Raw genomic sequence first — 18329 nt, 5'->3', positions numbered from 1 at the left:
TCCCGAGTGATATGCACGTCCAGTCATGACCCCTGCTACCCGGTGGCTGTGGCTGTGACACGACGAGGATGGCATGCCCCGGATTTAGCAAGAAAATACTGAAGAATGTCGCGAGTGTGCTGTGTGAATGGTGTGATTGTAGAGACGAGTGTGTACAGAAGCGACAAAACCTTATCGTCGTGGTATGCGGAGTTGTCGTCGCCAAGAGAGATACTTGGGGAAGGGACTCGCGTAAAAGTCACCAACGGGCTGGTCCATGCTTCCTTTACAGGCACACTTTGACGGCGAGAACGGATCTCCTCACAGACTGACTGTTGCGGAACCTAGACCCATCCGATAGGCTGACTATTATGTAGCCCCCCATCCTCCGCGCCCCAGGCGGGCTGTCTTCCTAATTCCTTTTCAATTGCCGACGCGTCGTTTCAGCTCATTTCAATGCAGCGATTCAGGTCGCTTATAAAAGTTACGGCTCCCGCCCAAGGCCTCCGTTCTTCAATCCAAAAACCTCCCTTCGTTCGTTGTATGGCCACTGTAGCAACCGACAACATGCCTTCCGCCATTCGACCCAACATGGCCCGCCAATTGAGCACCACTTCCGGTGACTACGACCTGTCGTACACGCCCGATGTCCGCAAAACCCTGGGCACATACGGCCTCACTCCCCCTGCCGTTGAGAGCTACGACGTTCAGAGCGAGCGATGTGCGTAGATATGCCTGGAAAGAAGAAGTGAGCTTTGTTAACGTTCCTAGGCCTCAGACTCCTTGCCATGAAGCAGGCGCCCATCGAAAAATTCCAGTACCTCGTTCACCTCAAGGCCACCAACCCACATCTTTTCTACCGTCTCCTAGGAGAAAACATCAAGGTAAGAAACAACCAGAGGCATTTTGAGATTACGAACCTAACATAGTCAGGAACTCACCCCCCTCATCTACACCCCCACCGTCGGTGAAGCCTGCGTACGATGGCACGAAATCTGGACACAACCCGAGGGCATGTATCTCTCATGGAGCGACCGGGGCAACCTCCGCAAGATCCTCGACAACTGGCCACACCAGGTCGACATCACTGTCCTCACAGACGGATCCCGTATCCTGGGTCTTGGTGACCTTGGTGTCAACGGCATGGGTATTCCTGTTGGAAAGCTCGCTCTCTACACCGCCTGCGCTGGTATCAAGCCAGACAGCACCCTGCCCCTGACTCTCGATCTCGGAACCAGCAACAAGGCCCTCCGCGACGACCCTCTCTACATGGGCTCCAGGATGCCCAAGGTTACTCCCGAGCAGGAGAAGGAGTTCCTCGACGAGCTCATGGCTGCTCTTACCGACAAGTGGCCCAGGTACGTAACATCCACCTATTATCCTCTTCAGGAAACTGATCGTGTGACAGCATTGTTATCCAATTCGAGGACTTCAAGAACCCTTTCCCCGCCTTGGAGCGCTACCAAGACCAATACGCCATGTTCAACGACGACGTCCAGGGAACTGGTGCCGTTATTGTCGGTGGATTTATCAACGCTGTCAAGGCGTCCGGTGTCCCCGCAAAGGACCACAGGGCCATCTTCCTCGGCGCTGGAAGCGCTGGTGTCGGTGTTGCCAAGCAAATTGTCGAGTACTTCATGAAGGAGGGTCTGACAGAGGACGAGGCCAAGCGCAAGTTCTGGTTCGTCGACTCAAACGGCCTCGTCACCCTGGACCGCGGCGACAAGCTCGCAGAACACAAGGTCTTTTTCGCTCGCGACGACAACAACGGTCGTCAATACCAGTCACTCAGCCGCCTCATCGACTACGTACAGCCCACCATCCTGATGGGTCTGTCGACCATTGGCGGTGCTTTCAACAAGGACATCCTCGAGAAGATGGCCAAGATCAACAACCACCCCATCATCTTCCCTCTCTCCAACCCTTCAAGCAAATCTGAGTGCACATTCGAGGAGGCCGTCGTTGCCACCGAGGGACGCTGCCTCTTCGCTTCCGGCTCTCCCTTCCCCTCAATGGAGTTTGGAGGCAAGATGCTTACTCCCGGCCAAGGAAACAACATGTACGTCTTCCCTGGTATCGGACTGGGTGCCATCATCTCCAAGGCCGTCTCCGTCACACAAGACATGATCTACGCCTCTGCAGAGTCACTCTCGACTTCTCTCAACAAGCAAGAAGTCGCCGACGGCTGGCTGTACCCGGACATCCGCCGCATCCGCGAGGTTTCCGTCATTGTCACCCGTGGTGTTATCCGTGCGGCTCAGAAGAACGGTGTTGACCGTGCTACCGAGCTCCGCAGTCTCACTGACGAGCAACTCGACGCTTACATCAAGAAGAACATGTACGACCCTTACACTGAGCCCAAGTACTTCGACAAGAAGGTGTCGCAGCTTGTTGCGAGCGAGAAGCTGAACGGCACCACTGTTGGTGTGACTGAGGTCACCAACGGTGTTGCTCACTTGTAGAGCTCCTTCGATTCTTGGACATGCTTTTGGCGCTACGGTTCGTCTTTAATTGAAGATGCACCTTTCTTTGGTTCTTGTTTCGGTAACGGCCTTCATTTTAGACTGGGCACTGGGTCTCACCAAAATTACTTTTCCTTTTCTCTCGACTTGTGCTTGTGGGATGGCTGGATGGATACTCGATACCCTACTACACTTCATTCGTCTTCTCACGAGACTTGTAGTACACACTAGATACCTCCGACCTTGGTGCAAATGATTGCACTGTGGAATGAAAATGCAACATGTTATGGACAATCTTAAGATCAACCCCCCGTCTCCACTTTACAACAGTGATGCCAAATCATTGACGGGTGGAGTTTCCGTCTCACGTCACTATTACTATGTTCTCAACAACAGTACTTGTTGAGACTACCTTTTCACTGACGTTAAACAATATCATCTGCCATACTCAATTTCCGACGACGGCCCCCCTCATTCTCCGAAGACCTCAATGACTACTTCCACACATGAGTGCAGTAAGGACGATCAGCTTATCACAAAGGCTCTTATCTCGTATCACCTCGAGATAAAACGGGATCCCGAAATCTTCCACGCGTCCTTAACAACAGCGCCAGACTATAGTAGCACAGACCCCTCCCCATACTACACCAGCCACAATGCCATGCACGACCGCCCAGCCCAGCCCCTCCCCCCTCCCTTCCGCTCTCATCTGCGGGATGGCCCGCTGCTAGGCTGCCTTGACCCTAGGACCCACTTTCACCGGTTCTCAACAGTTTTACATGCAGCAATGGTTGGGACGAGCGCATGCGCATGAACCGGATCGACGAACGGGTAGGGCTGCAGGCGGTTTTTGACTCGTATGCTTTCTTTCTCCTTTGGGGCAGTTTTTCCTTTAGGGAGAGAAAGAAAAAAAGAATAACTTTTCTTCTTTACTTTTGTGGGGTCTGCGTTTGGTAATCTGGATCTGGTGTATGTGTGATGGTTGGTTTTGAGTGGAATGGGAGGTGGCTGACGGAACTGCTGTTGTGGTTTTATAGGGTGGATGGCTGCGCCTGATTGGGGTGATGCTGGGGATGTTAGAGAAGGCTTTTGTGGTGGTGAGGTGGAGAAGTTATGTGGGGTTGGCTTGGTGTGTTGATTAGGATAAGGTATGTTGTATGCAGCTAATTGATGATTTGCCGCAGCTTTGGGGATGTAAAGGATGGGATGGGCATATGCGCGACGGTGGTATGTCGTTTCGATCTTTTGAAGACTTTGTCGGTTTCGAGTGGAAAGCTCAACGAGAGCATGTTGAGATGCATGTTGGTTTCAATATTTGACTTGTATTCTTCAAGTACATTATTGATGCCTGCGGGTTATGAAAGCCGAAGACACGGCTAACCAAGATGCAGGTAACACTCCAAACATGCCGTAAACGTAGTCTGGACGTCAGACGCTGATATGCGCTGCAGAACCCCCCACAATGGACTCTTCCATGCACATGCGTTTGGTGCCACACTGCTGGCTAGAGACAGCCTCAGATTAGCTCAGCCTCCTTCAGGATGTCGTGCTCCTCGTCTTCTCCATAAGCTTCTGACTTGATACCTAGATCCTCCTGGTCCTCCTCGATCTCTGGAGTAGCTGCCTTCTTCTTGGGGCGACCACGACCCTTCTTAGGGGTGATCTCGGCGTCATTACCCTCATCATCAGCCTTGGGCTTGCGCTTACGAGGAGTGGCGGGCTTTTTGCTAAGAGCGCCCTCAGTGGCTGCTGTGATAGAAATTCCGGCTTTGAGGGCATCGATCTCAGCTTTGAGAGCATTCTTGACCTTCCAGATCTTCTGCTTGCAACCGCTTACGTTGCGACCAGCGGGGACAGGGGCGGACTGCAACACATTAGGAAGAGTTACTTTGTATCTTGGTGATATGTAAGGGAACACTTACGTTGAAATCGATTTGGATGTTGGCAGACTCTATAGCGCTGAGGAGGTAGACGAGCTGGTAACTATTAGCATTGCGGCTGTTTGAGGGTATCCCAATGAACATACGACTTCATGCTCAGTCCAACCTTGAACCTTGCCACTAGCGCCTTTGGGTGTGTTTTCGTCAGACATAGTGTGACCTTGTCGAAGAAAGTGTTGATTCAGTGGGAGTTTTCTGGTGTGGAAAGAAGAAGGGCTTTAGAAAGTGCAATGTGAGGATGAAAAGCAGAGGTAGAGGGAGAAAGCAGGGTGAGGGGACAATCGACGTTTGTGTCTAGAGTAGGGAATCTGCCAAGCGGTTGGAACTCAATCTCACTGTGAGTCCTCGAACGGCAGAGACGGCGCGTGGTCAATGGTGCAGAGTTCATGATACGTGGTGAAGGTGAGTACAGATTGCTAACGGAAACGTGGTAGCCATGCTCTGAAGATCAACGCCAAGTCATGTATACATTACCCTTCTATGCATATGATATGACCTTGGGGGTTGCCGTTCAATCTGTCACAGCATATTTATAGAAATGCATGCTACATTAGCCTACCAACATAAACCGACAATGCCATATCTGGATACTCAATGAAGGGAAACATGACAACTATACAACTCGTAGATAACTCTCACTAACGAATTTCTGACACTCGAGATAGCGCAATCTCTGCATTTAGTAGGGCCTACGTGTGTCAAAACTCACCTTCACCTGTTCACCATCAGTTCACCATCACAACAACGCTACCATATACGAACAAACATCCATCATCATATCCCCCGCTTCCGAAAACTTCGCAACTCTTTCGACGCACACCAGTCCGCCATCCCTTTGCCATCACATACCACGGCCATACACTAGGATCCAAACAAATTACCAACATCAACACAACCTTGAAACACTAGAGTCATCATGTCAGGCAACGAAGGCACGAAGACTGGTTCTGGTTGGACAGACAAGGAGCGTGTATATCTTCCCCAACCTCCCCTCCTCACCCCAAGCCTCCGCACAAAAAAAGACTGACAAGAAGAAAAACAAACAAACAGCTCACCTACCTCTTCGCTCTCATTGAGAATTCCAACGTCAAGTTCGACTACAACGTACGTAGCCAATGTCCCCATTTTCCCTCTTTCGCACATCCCACATACTCCCCCGTCTTGCAGTAAAATCCACCGACAACTAACATGAGAACTCCAGAACACTCCACGCCCCGCCGGCCGTTCCATCATCGCCTGCCAGCGCATGATAGACCGCCTCAAGAAGGCCGCACTCAAGGATGAGGTCGAAGCTCTCACGTCTGGTGATCCAGGTACCAACGACAGTACTGGTACCCCGAAGAAGACTCCGACTCCGCGTAAGCGCAAGGCCAAGGGCGATGCTGCTGCTGCTGCTGCTGCTGCTGCTGAGGGAGAAGCGGATGTCAAGACTCCGACTAAACGCGGTCGTAAGAAGAAGGAGCTTGGGAGGGATCTCACCGACGAAGAAATTGTTGATGGGGATCTTGTTGAGGGGGGGACGATTGGTGTTAAGCCTGAGCCAAAGGAAGAAGGGCAAGTCGGCGAAGATTTTTGATTCAAGCAGAGGGCTGGGTCTGATCGCGTAGTCGCATTCACAAGGATGTACTACTGATATCGTTGGATCCCGGGGGAGCTATTTCATATAGTCTGATCGGCGTTCGCGAGCGAAATGTCCTCTACTCTCAGACAGCGTGAACACAACGGGATGCAAAAAGGAATCACATCATGAGGAACATGTCGAAATATAAAAGAGGACACCACCTCAATAGTCATCAACGGAGCAAAAGAGAAGAGGAAAAAAAAACTTCGAATGGGTATCTAAACTATACATCGTTCAACATGCAACTTTCTCGGCCGTTTCAAAATCATGAGTTTCGCTTACACACATGAGGAGACTCTCTCTCTCTCTCTATCACCTCGAATAATCCGGTTTTGTAGCCTTGTTAACAATAGGCGGCGGCCCATCTGTATCCGGATACGGCAGCGGCGCTCCAGGCGGTGGTCTCGCAAAACTGCTTCCAGCCGGCGGACTGGTCCTCAACCCGCCAGAAGACAATGGCGGCGGCGGACCATAGCCGTCCTGCAAAGGCGTCTTTGGCGGCCTCGGCGGCGCATTGCTCAACCTATCGTCCCAACTCGTCGCACTACTCATCCAAGAAACCGGCCTTCCCGCTTGAAACTGCTCATCTGAGCGCCGACCCGGAGACACTAGTTCACCAGAGTGACGTGGCGGAAGGTCCGAGAAGCCATCTGTACTGGCCGACTGCGGATACTCATCGCTCGACACAACGAGGAATTTGTCGTTGTCACTCGGCCGTCTTGGTTCCGCCGCGGGTCGAAATGCAGGATGGATATTAGTGTAGTATTCTGGTGCAAGTTCCTCGGCTGGTAGTTCGACGGCCATGGGTGCAGGGTCTGGGACGGTAGGGAGGGGTTTATTAGGTGCCTGGGCGCCTGGAGAGAAAGGAGACTCGCCTTTGGCCGCGCGCTCCCAGCGGACTTTTGCGAAATGGATTCTGGCGATTTTGGCGGCAGAATCGAGGGTCATGGATTGGACGCTCTTCTCTGCAAGGTACATGCGCGTGTTTGTGCTGATTTCTGCGAGGGCGTTCCACTCATTCATTCCAAATTCCCCGACACCCACATTGACATTCAGGCGATAGTAATTTTCCGGATTGACATGTCGTTTCGCAAGGTTATCCTTCATTTCCTTGTGTGTCTTTTCGCAGTCTTCGATCTTTTGAATGAGCTTGCGGCGGGCCTCTGCAAAGTCACCGATGCCGCCTGACACAAAACCTTCCCACCACAGATGTTGTTGGGCGTTTGTGCCTTCGGGTCGCTTTCCCGTCCCTATGCTCACAAAGACGCCGACTTCGCGGCCGGGCCATTCGTTGCAGACGGCTTCGTCGAGGGCCATGGGGGCTGGGTTGTATTTGCCGGAACCTTCATCGAGGAAGACGGATTGGCCGACTTGGATAGGCTTGAATGCCAGGGCAGTCGCAGATGTGGCTCGGCCGGCTTGCCATATTGTGGCGTTGGGTTCAATGGCGGGTTCTTTGCGGGAATCGTAGGAGCGGAGCAGGATCTGGCCAGCGCCAGATTTCCTTGTGCCTTTGTACACGGCCGTGACGGCGCTGTCAAAGTTAGTAGACTGAAACAATGCTCATGTATGATTCACTCACGTCTTAGTGCGCTCTTCCCGGTTGTCGTATAGCAGGGCGTGAGGGTTCCCCCACTTCATGGCGGCTATGCGCATATTTACGGGCGTCATGCCAATCTGGCTGTAGTTGCTGGCATTACTAGCGCTCCTTTGCATACGGCCCGAAATAGCACTGCCCGGGGTCATGGGCGGTGCATCCTGCCCGTTGTGGTTGTCGTTGCCTTCGTCATCGTAGATGGTGTGTTCGCGCACACATTGCATGATAGCTTCCTCTAGCTTGGACGCCTTGAACAACGTAGATCGATATGGTATGCCGGCAAACGTCTTGTCTGTCTCGAAAACTCTTCTCGTCATGCGCACGTATACGTCTTTGCACGTCTCCACGTCCATTCTCAGTCTACCCAGCATTATGGCAATCAGGCCTCCGGTGCCAGTTCCTACAATGAGGTCGAAGTGTTCGCATGGCTTTGGTACTTCGTGCCGTTTTGGGGCTCGGCCTTCGGTCTCGACAAAAGTTCGGTGCATCAATTCTTGAAGGATTATCAGCATGGAGTACCCCCGCACGCCTCCGCCGTCTATCACATGGGTTAGCACCTGCCATACTGGAACCTTGCATCATAACCTACCTAGCGACAGAATGCGCAGCGGCGGCCCTTTGGTTGTGTCCTTCCGACGCACCCCGTTGAGTGCCATGTTTGGAATGATATGCGCTGGTTGTGTTGGGTATCACAGGTTCTAGGCGGTTCTGCCTGGCACGGCGCGTATACGTCTTCGCTGCCTTGTGTGAATAGAGTCAGGCTGTCGGATCCGTTGCTTCCCAGTATTTAAGGCCGCTGAGCTGGCGTGGGCTGATTGCGCGGCTGAGGATTTGTCTGTAATCGTCGTGTTGTTGGTGTACTAAGCAGTAAAGCGAGGCTGAGGAGTCCAAGCCTGGGCGCGCGCGCTCGAAAGCGCTCAAGAATGGAGTTGTGAGGTCGGCTGCTCGGTGCGCAAGCAGGAGGGCATAGGGTACAGTCACAGGAGAGACAGGCGTTGAGTAAGAAAGTTCACGTGGAGGAGTTGAGAAGATTCTTTGACTCTTGCCGGTCATGGCCAGCAGCCCAAGTTGGTTCACAGCGTCGTCACTCGTCATTCGTCACTCGCCAAGCACCAGCCATAAGCCGAACTGCACCGCCACCTCGGCTCCGCTCTCTAGCTCACCAAAACCTGGTTTATCCTGGCATGCCGCACGCCGTCAGAGCCCAAAGATCTTCCGTCTCTACCGGTTTTACGACAAAAGATCTTCATGCCCTTGCAGCGGCAATGCCATGGCCCGCCTGCTAGAAGGAACCCCCCTCCACAACGTCGACGCGAACGAGTGACTGTCCAATCGCCAACTCTGCGGCCCTGCTTCGGATGGCCATCCTTCCATGAGACGTCGCCTTCTCCGATCGAATAACGACGCCAACTACATTTTGATCGTGATGAGAGAAAATGCCTCGCTTTGTCATGATTGATCTATTATGCCCATTCGTTAGCATCTCGCCGAGTTGCTGCAACACCAACCTGGTACATCGAGTCCACCGTAGACCTGCAGGCTTACATGTCATGATATCGTACGATGCTTCGTGAGGCTGTCTATTCGGCTTCCACGTGACGTTGAAGGAAGCCAGCTGCCAAGGTAACCATGCAAGACCTCTACGCCACCAACATCCCACACAAGAGAAAAGCTGGACAGGTGCGGGTGCAATAGGCCCTACCTAGGTATCTTGCGGTCTGCATAAGCTTACAGCAGACTAACGACACTGTCGGCTTCTAGTTTTCTCATCTATGCATACATATGCTACTCTTGAAACACTTGGTTCAAGTAGGCAACAATGCCTGCACAGTGTCATGAGATGGATAAAAAGTCTCAATCATGACTTTGAGCTCACAGGCATGATAGCGTGCTCGATGATAGCATCCGTCGAGCTAGCAATCAACACAGAATGTGGGATTCACAAGTTTTTGTGGAGAGAGGTCGGGCCGCCTGTGTAACATGAACTGTCTTACTGAAATGGTAGTACAGGAGAATGCGCACTTTCCCAATTAGGCGGCGTGTAGCAAACAAACACCTCCCGGTCAAAACCGCAACTTCCTTGTTGTCCACACTCATAACACGTTCTTTCGACTTGGATTTTGAACCAAGTCAAGTCCAGCGTCACACCACAATGGCCAGTGACTCGCCCTTCTTGCGCCTGCTGCCAGCCGAGATCCGCAATGCCATCTACGAGCTCGCCCTCACTGCCCCGGAACCTCTACGTTGCTTCGACCCGGTCGTCTGGGACGATTACAACCCTAATAAGAAGAGACATTACCTCTACTTCCGTGTGACATCTACCAACTCGCTCGACGAACCTGCATTCGATGTAGACCCTGTCGAGTACAACCAGTTCAAGTATGTCAGCAAGGAATTGCACGCTGAGACCGTTGGCTTGGAACTTAAATACAACGACATCATGTTTCGTGTCTCCAAGAAGAGCGAGAACGCGACATCCTTCTTACTGCTGAATCGATGGCTGTCAACGATACCCGTCGCGAAAAGGTCGTGGATCAAGACTATCAACATCAGGATGGAGACTAAAGGCTGTCACCCACCCCACAAGATGCCGGAGGACGCGCATACCATTGCTCGCCTTACACGGCTATGCAACGATAACCCCTTGATGATAGTCAAGTATCACTTGCCTAAATGGCGCGTGATACTTGACCATCGATATTACATCGCGAATCTTCCAGGGACCTGTCCGATTCTGACTACTCCGACTGCTATCTGCTTTATCTCCGATGCTGCAGATGTCTACTCGTACATCCGCGGCGAAGGGGTTGAAAAGCTGTATCCTGGTCCCCCGTTCAAGGTCGGACCAATGTTATTTGCGAGGAGGTGGAGGGAGATTCCAGGTGTGGATCTGGCAGATCTGCAAGCTAAAAATCTGACGTACTTTCCTGATGTTCCTGAAGGCACGCATATACCCTTTATCAAGAAGGATCTTACATGGGCGGCGCACGGCGAGGTCGTTCCAGAGGCAGAGCAATGGATCGGCTACAAGTACGCGAAGGATTGGGTTGAGAATGGCATCTAGAGAAGGGGTCGAAGAGATGTAGGGAACATGGCCAACAATACCCGGAAATCTATTTTCCTCCTTCAGAATGCGGATACGGACATGTAACATTTCCATGAAAGGGACTGGTTCATTATCTCAAAGAAGGAGAACTAATGCGAGTAGTTTTCAAGCAAGGCTGACTGCGGCAATTCAACTCATTTGGACTATACCGTTGGTGTGCCAGTACACGGGGTTCTTTGGATGGATTTACTCGATACTCGACCATCGAAGTATTCAAGGACAGCTTCCTTCAACAGAAGGGTTTTGTATTTATTACTCTCTTTGCTTGTATCTACGGCACAGGGAACTTGAAAGCAGACATGTCCTACCAAAACTTCTTTGTCTTTCTTAACTACGACTGCTAAATGCAACCTCTTCACTATTTAGGAAGCACGTCTCTATACACCCTAACACTTGTACACGGGTGGGAACCAGAACAACGTACCAACGGACTAACACATATCCTTGATCGTCACAGCTTCTCCCATGTTCGCATTGTGATTCTTGATAATGCGATACATAGTCTATGACATGACAACTTGTCACATCATCTACGTGACGTCCATAGTCGCAACACCGCCTCCCACCCTCCAACCACTCTACTGCTTACCCGGCACCTCAACCAATCCTCTCTTCTCCTTGATCCTCCACTGAATCGCCTTGGCAAGGTAATACAGCACTTCCAACGTCGGCATACTAACCCCAGCATTCCTCCCCGCCCTCAACGGCTCCCCCAGCAAATTCTCATACTCGAGGAAATTGCCCTTTTCCAAATCCTGCTGCATACTAGGCTTCAACCAGCTCTCCAACGGATCAACATGGATCGTCTCCTCCACAACCCCTGGATCCAAGTCCACACCGCAGACCGCCTTGGCTGCGGCAACGATTTCGCGCATGGCTGGTCGCACGAGGCCGTCGAGCGCGCCGTCCGCTAGGCGTAGCCGTCCGTCGTCCAGGCCCGTAATGGCGCAGATTGGATTCAAACAGGCGTTGAAGACCAATTTCTTCCACCGGTCGTGCAGCACGTTGGGCGAGTAGGTGCACTTTGTTTTTCCGCCTGCCGAGTACATGTGCACGAATTCTTCGGCGCGTCGTTCGGGCACGGCGGGGTTGATGTTTGATGTGGGAAAGGCGCCGATTAACAGTTTATCGCCTTCATCTTGGACCTGAGAAAACAAAACAAAGGGTGCGCAGTCAGTAAATATAGACACATACAAACTTATCACCTTCTAGACTAATACAGAGAAAAGAGGAAACAGGGATAAATACTTACAATAGTACCAGGCATAGTTTCCGCACTACCAATCATGGAAATACCGCTCAGGATACAAACATTGGGATGAGGACGCAGAAACGGTTTCTCGATATTCAATCCATTCTGCAGGAGTATCAAGGTAGTCTTGCTCGCATTGCTGCCAGTGGGGAGAGCAGGGCTTATTAGGTCGACGGCCGTGGGAAGGATATCCGGCATGTTCTTGGTGCAAAGCATCACATAATCGAATGGCTGCTGCTCGATGCCCTCCCCAACGAGATCAGGGATACTGTTGCGGACTTTATTTCAAAAAAACATTGGTTTACATGTCAGCCTGCTGTTTTTCCCCAGACGCCACATTACACACACGCACATACAAGCCACACTCAGTTTGAGTATTGGCCCGCCCCTAAAGGTCGTCCAAGTGTACAAGAGTGAGATTGCCAAACATACCGACACTGGGTCTCCATCCCTTTAAGTTTCCATGATCACAGCTGGAGATTGTGTATCCGTGTCCCTTGACGACGTCGTAGTTGGAGCGTAGGACGAGGGTTACCGTTGCCAGACCACCGGCTTCGAGGTTGACGGCTGCGATTGCACCGACGGCGCCACCGCCAACGATTAACACGCTCTTCTTGTTGGAATCAGCCATTGTGTAGAGCTAGTCTAAGAGATGGTCAAACTCACGTTACATATACAAGTGGCGTCTATGGCGTTGACAAGATAGGGCGCGACTGACGCGTTAGTGGGGGTGGAGGGGCAACCACGACTTGGAAACATGATTCCGTCGGAATCGAGCCGCGTTGTTGTACCTGCTACATCTGGAAATCATCACTTGACAATCACGACTGGAATCAGAAAAGCAGCGTTGTTGCGGTCCCTTCAATCGAGCTCCATTTGATGCATATGTAGGTTACAGTCCGTAAATTCGTGGCTGGTGACCTTTTGTCGCCAAATCTTCCACCGCCTCACACGCCTTCATTTCTTTATCGCACTGATGGTTTGATGCATTGCTTGAGTCGAAGGTAGAGCCGTTCCATTCCATCCGCCCGAAGACTACGCCGAGAGCCCAGCAAAAGAGAGAGAAAGAAGATGCACGCTTAGAAGACGAGAGCGGCACCCTTGGTCTTCTTGTCACCACCAAGCTCGAAGTGCTTGCATCGCTTGAGGGCGAGCTGCGGTGCGTTAGTATTTGTGAGCTAGTGGAAGGTGAGTGCAGCATACCTGTGCCTTGGTCTTGCACTGTGTGCACTCTAGACGGAGAACGACCTTCTTGGTGGTCTTCGCCCTCTGTTTGGGTGTTAGTCGCCCGTTTCTTCATCCCGAATGCGTGCGATCATACCTTGTGGAAGACGGGCTTGGTCTGACCTCCGTAACCGGATTGCTTGCGGTCATAACGACGCTTACCCTGCGCGAACAGCGAAGCCTTGCCAGCCTTGTACTCTACACAGTCTCAGTATACGGGTGGTGCGAATGCGCGGACGTGCATCACGTACGGGTGACCTTGTGCTGGGTGTGCTTCTTGCAGTCCTTGCCCTTGCAGTAGGTTCGGCGGGTCTTGGGAACGTTGACCTGGGGGTGGAAGTCAGCGTCCGTGATCAATGCCTTGAAGCTCTCCGTTTCCTTTGCTAGCGACGAATGTGGGACGAGCGAGCGAAAAAGACGATGGCGAAGAATCGGTAACGCGAGGATGCGATCGTATAAGTCCCGGAAAGACAATGCCGCCATGAATTATACGAGCGCAATCCTGCGCCTTTGCGGATATTTCGTAGTGTGATGTAAGTTATATGAGCGCATGATGGTTGGCTGGTGGAGTCGCCGCCCCTTCTACTCCAAGGCCCTCGCGTCTCCCTCATACCAGCAACAAGAGACATTATCCAGCCCAGCCGTCTTAGCATCAGATGTCTCCCGCTGTATTCCGTTTTGATAAAGTGTCGTCGGTACAATGTCGTGGGGTCGAAGGTTTCGCCTCGCCATCGTCATCGATTCGTGAATTCGCTCGCTCGTCGCTCGTCGCACATGCCGTATCCTTCGCAATATTCCCAGCAGCAAAGATATCACTCACCATTTTGACGGATTTTGCTCTGTGGTTAGTATGAGCGAAAAGTTGGCGGTGTTGCTGGAGGTGTTGTGGTCGCTGCGCCGATATTGCTAGCGTTGTGTGGGCTTCGGCTATGTTAGTAAGCCGACGCCACACCACACCAGCCACAGCCAAGACAAGGGAGAGGCACATTGGGAACACCGGGTCCTTCGTCATCATGAGTTGATCGGGTAAGAATTCATTGTGGTATCATGCGTGCTAAGTAAAATGCAGATCGTTCGCCATATACCATGCCTGATCATGAACCCGGTAAAACAAATGGAAGCTCAAACGTGAAGACTAGTAAATCGGATGTCCCTCTTCCCACTTCTGAACCTCCTTTGTATCTCGAGATGCAGATGGAGGGCTGCTACCCATGCCAAGACTGAATCTGCTGCTCTCACCCTTCGCAGGTGTTCTTCCATCATCGATCCGCTTCACAGGACCGACCCATTCCCACATGCGAGCAACGTCGCCGCTAGCTGTTGTTCGGACACCTGCGCGGATGTTGCTGTTCTTCTCAACCTTTGCCTGTACCCTCGTCCACAGCTTCTGTCGTCGCTTTGCATTAAACTCTGTCCTCAAGACATCGTCCCGCAGCTGTGTCATACTGATGCCCTTCTCAGCGCCTGAGTCGTAGTAGCTCAACGCGGCTTGGTCCTGGAGTCTGTCATACGCGTCGCTTGCTAGCTGCTTGGCCCGAACTTCCATCGCCCGGTTACTAGTATATGCATACTTTCCGTATGAGCCAGTGGCAATGAGGAAGAGTATTGTTACAATTTGGAGAAGATGTCGTTCAAAGGATTGTCGGAGGGATCTTCGGACGCTGCAGGAGAGGGAGAGCTTGGCGAGGGAGGTGGATGCGAGACGCCGTGCGCCTGTTGTTCTGTGTTCAAGGAAGAGTAACTGATTAGTACAATTCCACGTCAGAAATGCTGTACAAGTGATGGGACTAGCAAGGAAAGTACTTACCCGTCGGTGCTTTCGATTATTTCTTCCCGCATAACCAGCTCAGGAAAAGCTCTGTCGAACAGCTCACTAAATTCCTGATCCGTCAAGCTCTTGCTTTTCTGAGATGCCATCTGTTGCTTCAAATCCACCTCGCTCACTTCAGGGCTTTCCACTAGGTTTCCTGCTGCATCAGGCTCTCCGCACTCGTATTGGGCCTTGCGTTGGCGAAGTATCTCAGTTGCCTTGTTCGCGATACCGTTCACTTTGCGAGTCTTCTCACTGTCCGGTTCGCAGGTCGGTGGTAAAGGAACCAAGCCACCGAGGGACAGCGGATGATCCTTCATGATGAAATCGGGATCGCACCTGAGAGTCAATCCGCGGAAGCACTGCGCGTGTGGCGGACAAGGCTCGCATTGTGGGAGGATTTGGTCCGCCCAGCTCGGTATCTCCACACCAGCAAGTCCGATGGCATCTCGTCCAACGCCGCAGAAGCCGACTTCGATCTTTTCCTGTCGCCATACGCCAGCGAAGGCGGCCGAAGCTGTGAGAAGAAGAGTGCCGGCCATTGCTTTGATTGTTCCCGTTTTTTTGCCTTTCTGCCTACGTCTCCGGGGAGGCAAAATGTCCACTTCACCAGCCCTTGCCCGCTCGCGCACTAAATCAAGCTGCTCCTCTGGCGTGAACTCTTCGCCGGCATCTGCGAGATCGTCCTCCTGCTGCTTCACACGCGGGTCTGCCACGTCGAATGTCCCCCGAGTGGGTACCATAACGCCGTCGTCTTGTTGCTCAGTCTTGGGTTGAAAGGTCCTCCGGCGATGCGCGTCGCTCTTGCGCCTCTCCTGAGCATATCCTGTAGTACGCCTACGACGGTCGCGTGATATCGTGTCTGGCACTGCAGGAGAGCTCCCACTCTGAAAAGGGTTCTCCTGGGTGAAGGGACTGGCAGCGTCGTGGCGATGCCACGCTTCCGGCTCGGGCGTGGGTTCCTTGGGCGCAGGAGTGGCGCTTTTGCGTATACGTCTAGTCGCGGGTCGCTCATCTACCTCAGGTTCAAGCGCTCTGCTGTGTTTAGCAGGAACAGCCCGCGAGGGTGTCTTGGCGCGTGGTGCCGGTACATCTGCTTCCTCTGTCGGTTCGCGGGTTGTTCGTCGGGTTGTGCGTCGCGTAGTCGCAGGTGTAGGTACTACAAGCGTCTCGTCTTCGGCATCGTCTGTCTCTACTGTGCTGGCTGAACTGGAGGGAACATCTACGATGCCCCGCGTCGATCGCTTTGTGCGTGCCTGCGCCCTTTGGACCTGTGCTTTCTGGGGGAGAACGAGGTCGACGAACATGCCAACCAGAGCGGGCTTCTTTGCCGAAGAAGGGTATTGAACGCCATGTCGGAGTAAGATGCTCCTCAGTTCCGGGACTGTTATCTTGTTTGGATCCACGCCATCTTCGTAATACCAATACTCTCCGCGCGCATCAGCCATGTCGGTGCCGTGGTGGGGCAGTTGAGGTGAGTCGACGATTCAGCGGGGGTTGCGACCGAGACAGTTGTAGGACGGAAGTGAGACAGGCGTGGGTTGGCTCGTGTGGTCGCGGTGATGAGTGATAGGTGGAGTTGGAAAGTCTGCGCAGCTTGTTTGTGATGTCACCGAGGCAACTGCGGGCCCGTGCGCCGGATGCGTCTGCTTTCATCTGAGCTCTTTCATTCACGCCCAGTCACACATCAATAATCACGATCGACATATGAAACACTAGAACCAAAAACTACAACGTCAAGGCCTCTGTGAGGGAGCCAGTTTTATTAATTCTGTTCTTCAAAGTTCCTCGCACGCCTGATCTGCCATACGGCACGATGCAGTATAGAGGCGTTCTTTACCAACGAAAGGGCAGAGGCAACATCGTCGTGGTCTTGAAAAGACCGGGGCTGAGAAGCGGAGATGGTCGCTGGCTGCACTGGACATATAGCGTATCTCCATATTTTACCATCTGTCATTGCACTTGATAAGATCTTCAGATCCCCTCTTCCACCCAGCGCCTGAACAATGCTGCCCATCGTTTGAACCTGAGCTCCCATTCGACTGGAGTCGGGCCCAAGACAAATGATCGCGGTGTTGTGACAATATCCGGGTTAGGAAAGAATCTGATTCTGTCCCAGTCTCTTCACTCTTAATGACGCTTCCCTCACAACCCGAAGAGCAGGGAGCTTTTCTGCTATACTCATTGTGCGTTCGTATGATTCCCTCATTACTAGTACTACTGCTGTTGTTGTTGGCCACATGTCCTCTAGAGCGTTGCCGCGTATGACGCTAGACAGCACGATGCCATGCGTGCCGATAGAGATGTCACTAACATCGTCGCCCAACTTATTGAGCAGGTTCGCCCTGCAGAAGTGGTGCATGATGTACTTCACTCGTAGCGATGGCTTGTTCATCAAGACTTTGGTTAAGTGGACCATCGTGCTCGCCATCTCTCTTAATTCTGACCAATTCGCGTGGTCCACAGCGGAAATTTGGTTGGAGAGTGTTAGACTCTTAATCCACGAAAGTCTCTTGAGACCGAGCGAGCGAGTCAGGCCAAGAAATATCATCTTTGCTTCTGATGGGTGTTTTTCGTCCAGTAAATCCCTAAGTGAGGACTCGGCTATATGGTCATTGATCTTCACAGGGTTGTCTTTGAATTCGAGCAGCCGAGTCTCTCTGTAAAGTTGGCGACAGGTCAGTTGCAACTGGTTGATGCGTCTATCGTTCAATGTCAGACTGAAATCGATATGACCCCGCGGACTAGTTGATAGTACAAGGGCATAGATGTGGTTGCGTATTTCTCTTGGTAAGCTTAGCAGGGGCAACGGGCTCAACGGTGCGGCTTCTAGAGACCTGATGGTCGTGAGAATTTGGTCATCGAGAGTATTGGGTTTAAGACTGCGTGTAATTGCGGTGTTGAGAGGGAATTTTTAGCAACTCAAGAGCCGCTCCCTGTCAGATAAGCTCGGGATCGAGGATACAGGAGCACATAATTTCGACGTAGTTGAATTGCGTGGTCGTACAGGCTTGTGAATGGCAGCGCAATTTCCCCATTACTTATCATGCGTTGAGGCGCTCGACTAGAGAGGCAAAGTGAGCTCAGTGGGGGTGATTGACCGTCGGACCATAAGTCACTTCCGTACCCCACTCGGCTACGCAAATATCAACCGCCGCTTAATATATATTTTACTTTTGTCTTGCTCTTCATCAGCGAATCAGAATGATTTAAAAATCGGGCTTGTGGTTTAGTGGTATAATACTCCCTTAGCATGGGAGTGGTCCAGGGTTCGATTCCCTGCAAGTCCATCTTTTTGCGTTTCTAGCCTGGTAGGACAGCTTATAGGCCACGCGAGA

The 18329-nt window shown here is 52.1% G+C and overlaps 9 protein-coding genes across 9 annotated transcripts; 3 read left to right on the top strand and 6 right to left on the bottom strand.

Annotated features, from left to right (window-relative positions):
* Positions 1–546: 546 nt before the first annotated feature.
* On the top strand, positions 547–2713 carry GT037_008917 (nadp-dependent malic enzyme; the record flags this gene model as incomplete). Its single annotated transcript, XM_038933964.1, has 5 exons — positions 547–700; positions 751–863; positions 913–1337; positions 1388–2414; positions 2663–2713. 5 exons carry the CDS (start codon positions 547–549, stop codon positions 2711–2713), a joined length of 1770 nt encoding a protein of 589 aa, XP_038783309.1.
* A 1244-nt stretch (positions 2714–3957) lies between these two features.
* GT037_008916 (uncharacterized protein) lies at positions 3958–4533 on the bottom strand (the record flags this gene model as incomplete). Its single annotated transcript, XM_038933963.1, has 3 exons — positions 3958–4305; positions 4364–4417; positions 4468–4533. The coding sequence occupies 3 exons, from the start codon at positions 4531–4533 to the stop codon at positions 3958–3960; spliced, it is 468 nt and encodes a 155-aa protein (XP_038783308.1).
* Positions 4534–5297: 764 nt separating this feature from the next.
* On the top strand, positions 5298–5957 carry GT037_008915 (uncharacterized protein; the record flags this gene model as incomplete). The annotated part of the gene is made up of 3 exons (XM_038933962.1): positions 5298–5351; positions 5432–5485; positions 5583–5957. 3 exons carry the CDS (start codon positions 5298–5300, stop codon positions 5955–5957), a joined length of 483 nt encoding a protein of 160 aa, XP_038783307.1.
* A 357-nt stretch (positions 5958–6314) lies between these two features.
* On the bottom strand, positions 6315–8255 carry GT037_008914 (lysophospholipase-like protein; the record flags this gene model as incomplete). Its single annotated transcript, XM_038933961.1, has 3 exons — positions 6315–7536; positions 7585–8137; positions 8189–8255. The coding sequence occupies 3 exons, from the start codon at positions 8253–8255 to the stop codon at positions 6315–6317; spliced, it is 1842 nt and encodes a 613-aa protein (XP_038783306.1).
* A 1496-nt stretch (positions 8256–9751) lies between these two features.
* GT037_008913 (uncharacterized protein) lies at positions 9752–10663 on the top strand (the record flags this gene model as incomplete). Its single annotated transcript, XM_038933960.1, has 1 exon — positions 9752–10663. The coding sequence occupies one exon, from the start codon at positions 9752–9754 to the stop codon at positions 10661–10663; it is 912 nt and encodes a 303-aa protein (XP_038783305.1).
* Positions 10664–11283: 620 nt separating this feature from the next.
* GT037_008912 (uncharacterized protein) lies at positions 11284–12588 on the bottom strand (the record flags this gene model as incomplete). The annotated part of the gene is made up of 3 exons (XM_038933959.1): positions 11284–11850; positions 11958–12235; positions 12390–12588. The coding sequence occupies 3 exons, from the start codon at positions 12586–12588 to the stop codon at positions 11284–11286; spliced, it is 1044 nt and encodes a 347-aa protein (XP_038783304.1).
* A 448-nt stretch (positions 12589–13036) lies between these two features.
* Positions 13037–13664, bottom strand: GT037_008911 (60s ribosomal protein l44; the record flags this gene model as incomplete). Its single annotated transcript, XM_038933958.1, has 4 exons — positions 13037–13111; positions 13161–13226; positions 13279–13379; positions 13433–13664. 4 exons carry the CDS (start codon positions 13662–13664, stop codon positions 13037–13039), a joined length of 474 nt encoding a protein of 157 aa, XP_038783303.1.
* A 652-nt stretch (positions 13665–14316) lies between these two features.
* GT037_008910 (uncharacterized protein) lies at positions 14317–16439 on the bottom strand (the record flags this gene model as incomplete). Its single annotated transcript, XM_038933957.1, has 2 exons — positions 14317–14902; positions 14989–16439. The coding sequence occupies 2 exons, from the start codon at positions 16437–16439 to the stop codon at positions 14317–14319; spliced, it is 2037 nt and encodes a 678-aa protein (XP_038783302.1).
* Positions 16440–17083: 644 nt separating this feature from the next.
* Positions 17084–17833, bottom strand: GT037_008909 (uncharacterized protein; the record flags this gene model as incomplete). Its single annotated transcript, XM_038933956.1, has 1 exon — positions 17084–17833. A coding segment is annotated over one exon (750 nt), but the record flags the coding sequence as incomplete, so codon positions are not given.
* Positions 17834–18329: the final 496 nt, after the last annotated feature.

Source organism: Alternaria burnsii, assembly GCF_013036055.1.
Source record: "Alternaria burnsii strain CBS107.38 chromosome Unknown 697, whole genome shotgun sequence".
In the NCBI taxonomy this organism is placed as follows: domain Eukaryota; kingdom Fungi; phylum Ascomycota; class Dothideomycetes; order Pleosporales; family Pleosporaceae; genus Alternaria; species Alternaria burnsii.
Note: the sequence above shows the minus strand (reverse complement) of the source record. Positions and strands in the feature narration are given on the sequence as shown.